Source organism: Scylla paramamosain, chromosome 28 (assembly GCF_035594125.1).
Source record: "Scylla paramamosain isolate STU-SP2022 chromosome 28, ASM3559412v1, whole genome shotgun sequence".
In the NCBI taxonomy this organism is placed as follows: Eukaryota; Metazoa; Arthropoda; class Malacostraca; order Decapoda; family Portunidae; genus Scylla; species Scylla paramamosain.
This window is the reverse complement of record NC_087178.1, coordinates 17,616,389-17,630,471: the sequence shown is the minus strand read 5'-3', so window position 1 is coordinate 17,630,471 and position 14,083 is coordinate 17,616,389. Positions and strand designations below refer to the sequence as shown.

At 44.4% G+C, this 14,083-nt stretch overlaps 1 protein-coding gene across 6 annotated transcripts in view; it reads left to right on the top strand.

The window, feature by feature from the left end:
• Positions 1–14,083, top strand: part of LOC135115022 (supervillin-like) — a 156,257-nt gene that overhangs the window by 132,919 nt on the left and 9,255 nt on the right. For all 6 annotated transcript variants that reach the window (XM_064031446.1, XM_064031449.1, XM_064031445.1 and 3 more), the window contains 3 exons: positions 12,466–12,562; positions 13,207–13,591; positions 13,832–13,994. In XM_064031446.1, the coding sequence (XP_063887516.1) occupies positions 12,466–12,562; positions 13,207–13,591; positions 13,832–13,994 (645 nt within the window). The remainder of the gene's footprint in view (positions 1–12,465; positions 12,563–13,206; positions 13,592–13,831; positions 13,995–14,083) is intronic.

Below are 14,083 nucleotides of genomic sequence, written 5' to 3'. Positions count from 1 at the left end.
ACTTAAAAAATTACTTAAAAACACGTGTACTTTGGGAGCTGAGGGGGTGGTGTCTGGAGAGAGAGAGAGAGAGAGAGAGAGAGAGAGAGAGAGAGAGAGAGAGAGAGAGAGAAGTTTGTGGTTTTCTTTAATTTGCGTGTGGGAGAAGCAGAGCAGAGTGAAGGAAATTAAGTGACTAGTCTCTCTCTCTCTCTCTCTCTCTCTCTCTCTCTCTCTCTCTCTCTCTCTCTCTCTCTCTCTCTCTCTCTCTGGAGCTTCGAGTTTTGTCTTTCCTTATTACACAAGAAAAAAAAAACGCCATTTACTTTTCCTTCCTTGTATAGAATTTGCTTTTCCTTCACATTTTTTAGCAATACTTTTAAAGAAGAGAGATAATTCCAGTGCATAATTAGGACAAACAAACTCAAGTATTACAGGTAAGGATGATTTAACCAGGAGAGCTAAATTTCGCCCAGGTAACCATGTGTAAATTAGGATACATGAGCTTAGTGGGGGGTATAATTACTGGAGTCAGAATCGATACAGTCTGATTGAAGTAAGTGGACTCGATAAACATGATTCTCAAGTTCGATAGGGATCAATAGACAGCGAGGTGATAGGCTTGGCTGGGCTGATGGCTGGCTGGCTGGCTGGCATACTGGCTGGCTGGGCTGATGGCTGGCTGGCTGGCTGGGCTGATGGCTGGCTGGCTGGCTGGCATACTGGCTGGCTGGCTGGCTTACTGGCTGGCTGGCTGGCTGGCTGGCTTACTGGCTGGTTGGGCTGATGGCTGGCTGGGCTGATGGCTGGCTGGCTGGCCTGCTTACTTGTCTGGCTGGGCTGATGGCTGGTTGGCTGACTGGCTGGTTGGCTTGCTTGCTGGTTGGCTGGGCTGATGACTGGCTGGCTGGCTTACTGGCTGGCTGGTTGGCTGGGGTGATAGCTGGCGGCTGGCTGGCTGGCTGGTTGGCTGGGCTGATGGCTGGCGCCTGGCTGGCTGGCTGATTAGCTGACTGATTAGCTGGCTGGCTTGCTTGCTTGCTTGCTTCCTGGGCTGGCTGGCTGGTTGGTTGGTTGGTGAGCTCAGTGTGTTCAGACTGGCCTACATTCCTACATTCACAAACGTTGCTGCTTCTGATCTCTACAACCAACGGAATTCTGCATCATCAATGGGTAAAAACACTCATTCAGACCCCGAGTAATAATGCCAGTGGGATTTAAAATTTGTGTTAATGGGAGTTCAAAGCCTTTAAGAATACCAAGAGTAAGAAAATATCTGCTGGGATGCAAGGAAACTGATCCATCTGCTGTATTGCCGCAATCATCAGCGCTTGGGCGAGTGTGCTACGGGGAATTATGATGCATGGGTGTCTGAAGCTGTTAAAAGGAGGATTCTGTAGGTTTTTAAGGCCGTGAAAGGGGAATTTAACGTGTTTTGAAGGAATAAGAGGAGTCCCAGTGTGTTTTGAAGCAGTTGGGAGAGGGTTTCATTGTTTTTCAAGGTGTTTCAGGTTTTACTCTTCTTTTCAAGGTAACGAAAGAGGTTCTTAATGTACGTACCGTTCCATTTTTAAGCTAGCACAAGAGAGATTTATACGAGCATTGCAGGCTGTTGAAGTAGAATTTAAACAGTATACAAGTTGTTGGAGGAGGATTTGAAGCTGTGAAAGTAAGATTTGATCCAGTATTTCAAGCTGAAGGAAGATTTGAAACTGCTAGAGTAAGATTCATACCATTGTGTTAAGCTGAGGAGAAGCTGAAGCTGTTAGAGTAAGATTCAAACCGGTATTTCAAGCTGAGAAGAATCTGAAGTTGCTAGAGTAAGATTCAAACCAGTATTTCAAGCTGGAGAAGGATTTGAAGCTGTTAAAGTAAAAATTTGAGCCAGTATTTCAAACTGCAGGAGGATTTGAAGCATCACGAGTGTCAGTAACTTAGGAAGCGGTGCTCTCTGTAAAAGTGCCACTCTTCTCCCTCTGACCCTCTCCCTGGCAGTCCCGGGAGAAGAGGGCGAGGGTGACGACGCCTCTGTTAATACGTGTCTAGTGGGCAGTTCGGCGCGGCGGGTAATGGGTGAAGGAGGTGAAGTTAATGCAATACGTGCCTCGCTGACCGAACAAAACCAAGTCCAACCCTTTATGGTATATTTGTGCTGTGGAAAGTGTGAAATGCACTGCCCAAATGAATGCACGAGATATTCAGAGGCTTTTCTCTCTCTCTCTCTCTCTCTCTCTCTCTCTCTCTCTCTCTCTCTCTCTCTCTCTCTCTCTCTCTCTCTCTCTCTCTCTCTCTCTCTCTCTCTCTCTCTCTCTCTCTCTCTCTCTCTCTCTCTCTCTCGTTCCCTACCACTGACGGTTTTCGAGGTTTATGGACGCACCAGGTGTTAGTCAGAACAAAGATATGAATTGTATCGGATGAGTAGCTAGTGATAATTTTAAGCCCTTTCGTGCATAGAAATACCGTCATTTTGTGATATATATATATATATAGAGTGCAACTAAACTGAAGGAATTAACGATACACGAGGAAAGGCAGAAAAAAAAAGTTAGTGATAAAAAACATATAACTAACAATCAGTTTCAATCAAACAAGACCATCAATACAAACAAATTACTCGTATTTTAAAGAAAACTACCCGAAGAAATATGGAGAAACTTTTCATACACCTCCACACATACATAGTAATTAACCTGCTATTACCTGTTATCACCTGTGTTATCTGGGGCCTAGATAAGTATGGGGAAGACAGTGAAGGCCAGACAGAAGGGAGCTGCGAGGTGGCAGTGAAGGTAAGTAGACGTGGGGGGTAAAACCAGGCGACTTGCTCATAGTAAAGACTTTTGTGACCAGGTAAGGTAGACGGGTAAGAGCTGAGGCTGGAGACGTGGGGAAGCCAAGGTACTGGGGTGTTAGGAAGGGGAATTAGGTGAGCTGGTGTAGCAGGTGGGGAGGGGTGTAGGGTGAGTATTGCGTGCCGTGAATGTTTGATGGGGGATGTTGAATGTGGTGGTGAATGGTGTAGTGTGTGTGTGTGTGTGTGTGTGTGTGTGTGTGTGTGTGTGTGTGTGTGTGTGTGTGTGTGTGTGTGTGTGTGAACTAGTTGGGTGGTGGGTGTCCTTTCCTTGTCCTCTGTAAATTTATCATGAGGTGTAATCTAGCCACACTACCACACTACCAGTCACACAGACCCCCACAACCTCCTCCTCCTCCTCCTCCTGACGGTGCCTCTTCCTATAAGCCTGTCTACCCTGACCGGACGACCTTCTCTTTTAAGCCTTCTCTTCTACTGTCTCCTCTATCTTATCTACCTTGTTCTGTGTTATTTTTTTTCTTTCTTTCCTACAACCTTTCTTCCCTGCTTTATTTATTTACTCTTTTCCTTCCTTTCCTACCATATTTCTACTTCTTTGTCTCCTTTCTCTTCTCTATTTTTTATTTCTCTATCACTTACTCGTGTCTTCTCTTCTACTGTCTTCCCTATCCCCCTTCTCTCCTTCATTCTTTCATATCTTTTTCACTACATGTTGATCGTAAACTTTCATCTATCTTCCCCCATTATCTTCCCCCACAGCTAATCTCTCTTCTACCTTCTATACAATTTTCCTTCTCCTCTGCGTACCTTCTCCCGACATCTACCTACCTACTTTCCTTCCTTCCTTCCTTCCCTACCCTGTCTACACCTACACCTAATACACCCCAACACTTTATATAATTAAGTTGGGCCACTCCTTGAATTAGATGGAAAAGAGCAACACCTGATATATACTTTTTTAAAACTCATTCCTTGTGCCCCCCCCCCTTTTTTTTTATTCTCTCTCTCTATCTCCCAGTAAAGGGAAGTAACGTATTGTGTGACTTATTTTCCGACTTGTTTACTTCTTCTTCTTCTGTGGAGGTTACGTTGCACCACATTCGCTCCTTCCTTCCAAGTGACCAACCACACAATTGCATTACGGCCGGGGGGCATCATTTCAGGACGTCCTTGCAAGTGGTTCTGTCTGGGAGTCGCTTTTCCTCGTCTCTCTCTCTCTCTCTCTCTCTCTCTCTCTCTCTCTCTCTCTCTCTCTCTCTCTCTCTCTCTCTCTCTCTCTCTCTCTCTCTCTCTCTCTCTCTCTCTCTCTCAGCGTCCAAGGAGAGACAGAGATGAGGAAGAAAGTGTTTGACGAGAATGGTGTTTACAAATTTTAGTGGAAGAAAAATATACTGCCGTGTGTGTGTGTGTGTGTGTGTGTGTTTGTGTGTGTGTGTGTGTGTGTGTGTGTGTGTGTGTGTGTGTGTGTGCAAGAATGTAGTAAATGTTAAAAGTGACTGTAAATGTTAAGAAGCCGCAAGAAGAATTGTGAACTTCTGAAGCTTGAAGGAGAGGATGTTAAAGATAATAAGACAGGAGGAGGAGGAGGAGGGAGAGGAAGGGGGCTTCTTCCCTATTTGTTAGTCAGTCATTGAGTGTGTGTGAGTCTTTTATAGTCTTGATGAGTGGAACTGTTGAGTGTAAGCCGAGCCTGAGTCTGCTGATCCTCGCAAGTGAAAAAATTAAGCGAACAACTGTCACTTGAAACCATCATGATAGTGGGAAGTTGTTTTTGTTGTTGCTGGTGATGGTGGAGAGAAGAGAGGGGTGGTGGTGATGGTGGTGGTGGTGGTGATAGTGGTGATGGTGATGCCGCGGGAGGAAACAGTGGCCGGCCAGTTACTGTCGAGGATAGAGTCACTTCAGCGCCGGATGGGCATAAATCACGACCGCCGATGCTGGCAGACGTATTGACTCAGGCAGTGCGGAAGACGGCGGCCGGCCACTGTTGCTCCTACTTCTTCCAGTCACCCCCTTGCCGCCTCTCCCCCGTGTCGCCCCCTTGTCAGAAGTGCAATTATCGTTAAATATATCAATGAACATTTCTTGGCGGCGGGGAGTGTATGGGAGTCGTGGCGTGGCAGGGTGTGGCGCTGCCACCGGGACTCGCTGGCAACTCGACAGCGGCCGAGACGGAGACCCGGGTTGAGCTGCCCCGCCAGGCTCCGGTAGGCGGCAGTCGTGGCTGAGAGCCCGTGAAGTTAACACCGCCGGCACCAGGCGGGAATACCTGGCTGCTACAGGTGCTGTGTTCTGGCCCAGGCTCTCTCGCTTCACTACGTCGCCGCCGTCGCCACCGCTGGTTGTATTTTGGTTTTTGTTCACCTCTAGTGTAAGGAATGTCTTGCCGGGGTGCGGGCTGTGTCGGGGAGGTTGGCCTGGCCCTAGCCAGACTGTTATGATGTTGCACGTCATCTCTTAGGCAAGTTTGAGAAAGATGCATGTTATTGGACTGGTGACGCTTTGGTGATAGTATAAAACTTTGCCCCTCGAAAGTGTTAAAAGAAAGCAGCTGTGATCTTTTTGTTTCCACCCGACGCTGTCACTCTGTGTGTTGCAAAGCACAAGTGTGAGTCGTGAGCATGAGTCGGCGGGAGTCAGAGCGAGGGAGGCGTCGTGGCCCTAACCAGGCGATGTTTTTCGACCAAGAGTGGCACCCGGATCAGTGCGGCTGTACGCAGTGCCACCAGGAGGAGCAACAAGTCCTCAGGCAGTTTGAGAATGAGATAAACCGTCTGGAAGATGAGGTGCAGAAGACCAATGTGTTCACCTCCGCCAGTCCCAGACACATCGAGGAGTGGCCGACTGAGGGCACAGCATCAGAAGATGACTCTGGTAGGTCAGCGAAACCTGCAGATGCTCCCCCAGCCCTGCATGACCCACACCTGGACCCCACCACGTTCCCAGGCCAGACAGAAAGCCGGGAGAGGGAGGAGAAACGTGACTCCGAGGATACACAATGGACGAGGCAGCAGGAGCAACAGGGGAGCAGCAGCAGTGAACCAGCGGCCACTCAGGCAAGCGAGGATGACGTGGGGTTGTCGTTCGCCAGGGAAATGTATCAACACTACCAGGTTCGCCACGTCATGCATGAACACTGGCCGCCGGAACGAGCGTGGGGAGAGTGCGGGGAGGACGAGCTGCACCACTACTCCAACGGTACCATCCACCGCCATCCCTCCCCAGACGACACCTGTGAGGAACACAACGCCAAGAACAACAGCCACCACAACAACTACCGCAACTCTCATCATTCCCCGGGCAAAGGGAGAGGTGGAGGAGGAGGAGGAGGAGGAGGGGGACGGTTCACCTCAGCCAACCAGGAACGGTACAACTCTCTCTCGGCCAAGAAAAGCAATCGAAAATTTACTCAAGGCCTTAAAGACACCATAAAAAGAAGGTACAAAACACTGCACCCTTTAGACCCCCAAGCTTTGGTCTCCCACGCTGAAGTAGACACTCCTGTAACTCACCCGTGACTCACCCGCTCCCACGCTGGCCTCATCCTTCCTCCCACAGTCACGCCAGTAGGACCACCAGAACCACGAAGCAGGGACGTGTGTGCACCGCCCTGGCAAGATCCGTGCTACTAAAACGGTATATTAAGTATGAACCAATGCACTCCTCGCTCCCTCCAGCTTGAGTATTTCTCCTTCGTCATGGAGGAAGACTCGCTCAAGTACTGCTGCTCTAGACGCTTGTTGCCATAGCTCAGGGTGAATAGATGGCCAGATAACTCGCCGTGCCGCTGTAGTTGTGTCTCTGCTTGCAAGAAAAAACAGGAGGGTAAATAAATAACTGAATTCCGTGCGAGTTGCAGTAAGACGCAGTGATATTTTTTTTTATAAACGAAAGCATTTATGTAGTTGTTTTTTATTCAAGTGGTTCGTGTTTGCTAGGCATCTCCCACTTTAAAAACTCACGTACCCCAGATATTTTCATCACGATTTCCCTTTAAAAAGATGAACTGCGTTTTAAAATCCACGTCACCACATGAATGATGAAATAAGTGAACCAGGGAGAGACGAACACACACAGACACACAGATACAGACACTCACTGGGAACTGACTCACTGACTTTTATTTCTGTGTCTGTATTTGTTTGCTTCACATCGGAACTCGAACGCGTGTCGCCCATGATACATCGCAGTTCACTCGTCCTCACGGCTGGCGGCACATGTAGGGCGGGGGGAGGGAAGGGGAAGGGGAGGGAGGGGATGCAGAACTGAAGGGAGGGAAAGGGATTGAAAGGGAGAGAGCCTGGTACCATATACGTAACTTAGTCGTGTGTGTGTGTGTGTGTGTGTGTGTTGAGAGGAAAGGTCGTGAGTGTTGTTACGTGCACAGGAACACAAACGATATATATATATATATGGACTTGTTTTTGCTGTCGAAGTGGTGTGTTGCACGTTAGTAAGCCAAGTAACGCCGTGACTGTCGATTCGATCTGTGTTTGCTCTCTCTCTCTCTCTCTCTCTCTCTCTCTCTCTCTCTCTCTCTCTCTCTCTCTCTCTCTCTCTCTCTCTCTCTCTCTCTCTCTCTCATCCACACCCCTATAAAAAAAATGCATGAACACAAAAAAAATAGATGATTAACTTTTTTTTTCTAATGTACACCACGGAACTATTAAAAGGAAGTTTAAGTGTGCCAAAAACCTCGTGTCTGTGGCGGAATATTTGTGTAGCAGTGAAAGTATTAGTAGATTAGAAACGAGAGTACCATTGTTTAAAAGTCAAAGGCATTATGGTGAGTGGCTGTGTGTACGAGAGATTGAGGACATCTGAACCTTCTCTCCCCTTCCCCTCACCCTCCCCAGCCAACCTATCACTGCCCCTATGCACTGTCCTCTTTCCCACCACTCAGCTTCCTCTCTGTACTGTACCCTTAGCCCTCAGTCCTATACCCATCGTCCTCTGCAGCCTTCAGTACACTTCTTCCATATTTCCCTTACATGGATAGATAAAGAGGGTTGTTCCTGTTTATCTCCCTTTTTTTTTTTTTTTTTTTTTTACATTATTCTTCTTTCCTTCTCCGTTCCTTCTTTTTTTTTCGTCATTCTTGTTCCATTTTTTTCTAGTTTACCTATTCTTCCTACCGACTTCCATTCTATCAATCTTCCCTTCCTTCTTACTTACTCAATCACCTCCTTCCCTTCCTTTTTTTTTTCATCTTTCCCCTCTTTCCTCCTTTATTCTGCTCTTTGTTTCTTCCTTTCATTCCACCCATCCCTCCCTCCCTCCTTCCTTCCTTCCTTCCTTCCTTCCTTCCTTCCTTCCTTCCTTCCTTCCTTCCTTCCTTCCTTCCTTTCCTTTCCTTTCCTTTCCTTTCCTTTCCTTTCCTTTCCTACCTTCCTTTCCTCCTTCCTTCCTGCCACAGATCTGAGATTTGGTATCGGAATACATGCAGTGGTCCGCTCCATTCCTCTTTTCTTTTCTTTCTCTCTCTTTTTATTTTACCTCCTCCTCCTCCTCCTCCTCCTCCTCGGCTGACTCCCTAACTTCTGCAGCTTCCCCTTGACCACATCCTAATCCCCAATGTCTTCCCCTCTCGACCTCATCTTCTCGTTCCCTTCCCCCCAAGAACGCCTTTAAAGGGACAGCAGTTTGGCGGCAACAAGCTGCTATTGAGACTATTTTTTGTCCCGGGGAATGTAGGAAGAGAAGGAGAGATAGTAAAAGGGATATAAAGAGGAGGAGTGACTGTGAGAGGTGAAGGTTGCCTGTTGGGAGGGCTTGGGAGAGGGAAAGAGGGAGGGAGGAGGAAAGATAAGCGATGGAGAGAAGATGAAAGGAAAAGAGAAAGAGCTGGCGAAAAATCATGAAAGAAAAGCAGGGGGAAAAAAATGTGCAGTCTAGCCTCTCTCTCTCTCTCTCTCTCTCTCTCTCTCTCTCTCTCTCTCTCTCTCTCTCTCTCTCTCTCTCTCTCTCTCTCTCTCTCTCTCTCTCTCTCTCTCTCTCTCTCTCTCTCTCAGCTTACGAATCACGGCATCTGCATGATAAGAGAGTTTCCTGCATGATTCAGTATTTTATCTTAAATTTGATTGCGGTTCAGTGGCGTCGGCGAAGACTCGTTTTGGCGAGGACACAAATTGGGCCTCTTGATTGAGTGGGTCTGGGTCTCTCTCTTGGTCTTGGTCTGGGCGCTGCGGGAGGGACGCGGCGGGCAAGGGGAGCAAAGGTAAGCTGGAAAAATGGCAGCGTATCATAAAATGTTCATATAAATTGTGGCGTTTTGGGGGATACACGGAAAAAGAAGAAAGAAAGAAAGAAGAAACTGCAGTAATTTTTGGAATATGTTGGGAGTATGATAAACGTGGCTATGGAAATGGTTGATGGTGGAATGAAAGGGAAGGGTGGGGTTGTAAGTGTAAATATAGGATGTGTGTGTGTGTGTGTGTGTGTGTGTAAGGTTATATGAATACAAAGGAGAATACGTAACCACACACACACACACACACACACACACACACACACACACACACGCTCGTGGAAACAAAGAAAAAAAAGGACAATAGAGCCAGAAAAAGATACAAAAATATCAGCTACCTTGTAAAATGTGAAAGTAAAGTAGTATGATATGTTTAAGCGGTCAGACGTGTTAGGGCGGGGCAATAAACAACCTGCGGGCCGCGAGCGTCTGATGTTTGGCACTCTGGGATTATCAGCGCTAGTGCAGACTTTATGGCGCAGCTTTATGGCACGGACTCCAACCCGTCCAGTAACTTTGAACCCTTTAGATGAAGCCTCTAGTTATTACATTAGTTTGAAGGTTACTGTGTTTTGATCTTGCTTTATGAAACTTAAATCTTTACCACTCCTTTGTTTGTTGCATTATTTTATTTGTTTATTTACTTGTCTTGTTCATTTGTTGTCGTTGTTGTTATTCTACGTAAGCGGAGGTTCTGGTAAAGGGGATTAAAGAGGCAGGGGAAAAAGGCCTACTGAATATACAAGTCCCACAAAGAGTAGTCAAGAGGATTATCCAAAATTACGAGAAAATGTGTCTTGAAAATATAAGCACATGAAAATATAAGGGAAGCTGCAAGAAGCCATCAGACCCACACGTGGCAGTCCCTGTTAGAATTGATTTGGACTTTGAACTTGGTCTGTGAAATCTGCACTTTTTACGTCTACTTGTTCTTGAGTTTAGTGTCAGTTTGCTTTGAACGTGCAACACAATTTATGGTGTTTACGACCCCTTTATTATTGCGCTTGTTAGAGGTTGTTTGCTTTGAACTTTCTTTATTAAACTTGTACTTTTTTTTTTTTACTTTATTATTGTATTATTCATGAGTTAGAACTTGTACTTTTTTTTTTACTTTATTATTGTATTATTCATGAGTTAGTTTTGACTTTATGAAACGTATATTTTTTTTTCCCCATCTTTTATTTTATTACCTCGGTGTTAGTTTGCTTTTAAATTTAATCTGAAACGTACTTTTTTTTCCATCTTTGTTATTTATTACCTCAGTCTTAATTTGCTTTTAACTTTCTCTGTGAAACGTACTTTTTACCAGCTGTCAATTATTCCATTAGTGTAGTGAAGGTTAGTTTGCAGCATATTGTGTGTGTTTTGTAATGTTACACTGTGTACGATTATAGTTCATTTGATGTCCTAGAGAGACTTTAGCTTGTATCATATTACGAGTCTTTTTGCCTCACCTTTCTCATTGCATTAATTAAGTGGGGGGATAGTTTTCAGCATCTCACAGGTCATTTGTAAAGGAATACTGCCACACGATATATGCAAGTTGCTTTTAATTTAAGTAACATTTAGTTTTGAAGTATTTTGAAAGTAATTTTTGGAACTGTATTACGTTCGATTGCGATTTAATTCCTTTCTTTCATGTCGGGCTTAATTTTCCATATATCCAAGGTAATATATAACGTTACATTACTTCTCCATATAATCAATTTTTCTATTTTACTCACCTTTTGGCTCAGAATTGAAGTAATGCTTATGTAGTGAGAAAGAAGATTAAGATTCAGCTCCATTATAAGAAAATAAATAAATGAAATAAAGCTTCACACTTTGAACCGGCAGTGGCATGTGACTGTGTGTGTGTGTGTGTGTGTGTGTGTGTGTGTGTGTGTGTGTGTGTGTGTGTGTGTCGCTTGGGATTCCTGCGACTTTTACGACGTGTAGAGAATCGTGTGTTGATCAGCGTGAGGGAAGCGTTCGTAAATACTGTCTGTCTGGCTTAGAATAATGGAGTGTTAAATGTCGGGTCGTGTGTGCTCTCTCTCTCTCTCTCTCTCTCTCTCTCTCTCTCTCTCTCTCTCTCTCTCTCTCTCTCTCTCTCTCTCCAGCTGTTTATTTATTGAAATCATGTGAACGCATAATATTTGCTTATTCACGGACAGTACGTGTGTGTGTCTGTGTGTATGTATGTTTTATGTAACCTAACAACTTGTGTGCTCAATTACTAAGCTTGTTGGTCAATATTGCCTTACATAACAAGCTTCATAAGGCTTCTGGTGGATTCGTTGTTGGCAGAGTGGGGGGGGGCGGAATATTCATGTTGGAAAGTCTGAATAACGCAGACAACACTTCTTTCTGTTTTTCCCTTTTTATAATGTCAATCGCTCTCCCCTCGTGTTCTCGTGTTCCATGCCTTCCCTTCCCTTCCCTTATTCTCTCTCTCTCTTTCTCTCGTGGCATTCCTTTGTTATGCTTTTTCTCAGTATTATCATTATTATGTCGAGAGTGTCATGTTTGCTGTGACGGAGAGAGAGAGAGAGAGAGAGAGAGAGAGAGAGAGAGAGAGAGAGAGTCACACAGTACATTTTCTCTGTCCATACATGCAAATAATGTAGAGGGGAATAGAAAATGAGATTCACTAGCAAATAAAACACAAGACTCACGTAGGGAAGTAAGGGAGGTGTTGAATATTCCAGGAAGGGCGAGCTTTGGGTGAAATGTACCGTACTGTGTCACAAAACCCTGTAATGTAAGACCCCTGTACCAGCCTATGCATTTTTCATGAGTGGATGATAAATAATATCTCCGCCACGCCCTGTAGATTCACTTTGCTGCCGCTGTTGTTGTTGTTGTTATTGTTGTTGTTGACTTAGCTTGCAAAATACAGGGGTTTGTAATATTAAAAGGGCATTTTCTCATTACAGCTATTAATGTTATTCTCGTCTGTTTATGAAATACCTCAAAACTTTCTTTCTCCGTTTATGAATGACTTTTTCGTGTTTATCATTTATTTCTTTTTTTTTCCTTTGTGTTAGATTATTTGATAAGTTTTCCTTTGTTTATCGTTTATTCAAAATGCGCGATAATTTGATAAGTTTTCCTTTGTTTATCGTTTATTCAAAATGCGCAATTTCCCATATTTATCAATTACGGCAAGACTTCTTTCCTGTTTTATCAATAATTCAAAAGCTTTTCTCATTTACCAGCAAAATTTAGTTATACATGCCAGAGAATACAGTATCATATTACATTAAGTCTCGTCATGTTTTCCAGAGAGCCATAACCAGGAACCCAAGTTTATTATTAGCACTGGAGATGTGTGAGGCGAATAAGTGAAGTGGGTGGAGAGGTGTGTGATGGTGCAGTGGTGTGGCGGTGGTGTGATAGTGTGGTGGTGCCTCTGTGGGCGCTAATGTGGGTGTTGTGTCGACAGGTTGGCCGCGCTCCAGAAGAGTGGCGAGGATGGCTGGAAGAACAGAGTCAAGAAGGACAATAAAGATTTCAACTCCAATGTCACCCTCAGGCCCAAGGTAATTTATTGACGTGTGTTGGAGGGAAAAGTTTAAAGCGGTGTATAAGTTGTTTGGCGGGGAGATTGATATGGTTTCTTTCAGCTCCTTCCGTCATGTAAAAGGCCTCCCAGTGATTTAATGATGGATATTTAATTCTTGGTAGATTTTTCTCCCGTTTTCTACTCCAAACTGAGTAAGAGAAGTTTAGTAGTGAGATAAGTATAGTTTTTAAGCTCTTCCTCTTTGTAGTATATTTCAATTAAATTTTTCTGAATGTTACATAATCATCTTGACTAAGATGAAGAACTGTAAAGCAAGATTAAATTGTCTTATGAAATCAAGTACTTTTCTTAGCACAGTTTGTACTCTGTTGTCTGGAGGATTTATCATATCAGATCAGATAATTGTGAATATTATATAGATTACATACTTCCATTTGCTTTATCTTTACAGAACATTCATATTATCTGTTCTTATATATTATATATATTCATATTATCTGTCTCTATATAGTCCACATTAGTTTCTCAGAAAGCTGAAAAATTATTATTATTATTAACAGTATAACAATTAAATATGTATACTTGCTATTTTCTTTATAAGAAATCAAATTGTTCTTCTTTCATTATTTTCTGTACATGTGATCAAATGTCACTCTGCAGCCTGTGGGTGGCCACCGGGAGCGCCCGGTCAGCCTCATGGACAGAATGTCAGCACTGGCCACGTCCTCCCAGCAGTGGAAGGGCCGAGTCACCCAGTCTGATGCCACAAAGTTCACAGTGGCACACAAGATGGCCTCAGCCTCCACCTCGTCAGTGCCAACCCTCATCAGTGGGATGAGTTCTGGAGTCACAACAAGTCCAGAGCAGTTGCTGACCCCAACGGGCAGTCCTCATTTGGAGCGCAAGAAGAGGTCGCCTTGTCAGAAGATTTTCAAGAGCAAAACCGGAGGGAATATTCCCTCACTCGTGAATAAGTCTAGTCCATCCAGCCCGAGGAAAAACTTCAGGCGCAGCATTTCCACTCCACAGGACAGTGAGAGGAAAGGTTGGTATCTGCAGCAATGAACAGTCTTGAAGGAAACACCATGAACATTATGTACTGAAAAAAAAAAAAAAAAAGTATCTCAAATTATTGTTAGTACCATTATTTTACTTTTTTTTTATTTTTCCAAAAGTATTTTAAAAAGTTACATTTTATCCATGTCAGGACAATCCCATAAAGAAGAGGAGTCAAGAGAAAAACCTTATTTTTAAACTCTATTAGAATTTTATTTGTGTTCCCCAGCTGAGGCTCCCAAGGGCACCAGTGTGTCCGTGCCTCAGGTTGATGATGACTCCTTCAACGCCTTCTTCAGTAAAGTTCCAGACAGTGTGTCACTCAATTCTGATGACGCCCCTGAACTCAACGAGGCAGATTTTGACCACATCTCTGTCACAGCCTCCCAACTGTGAGTCATGGCTGCTGCTTCCTACTCTCTTTACTGTAAATTTATGATGGAAGCTTAGATGCATGTTAGTCTAAATTTTTATTTCCTTT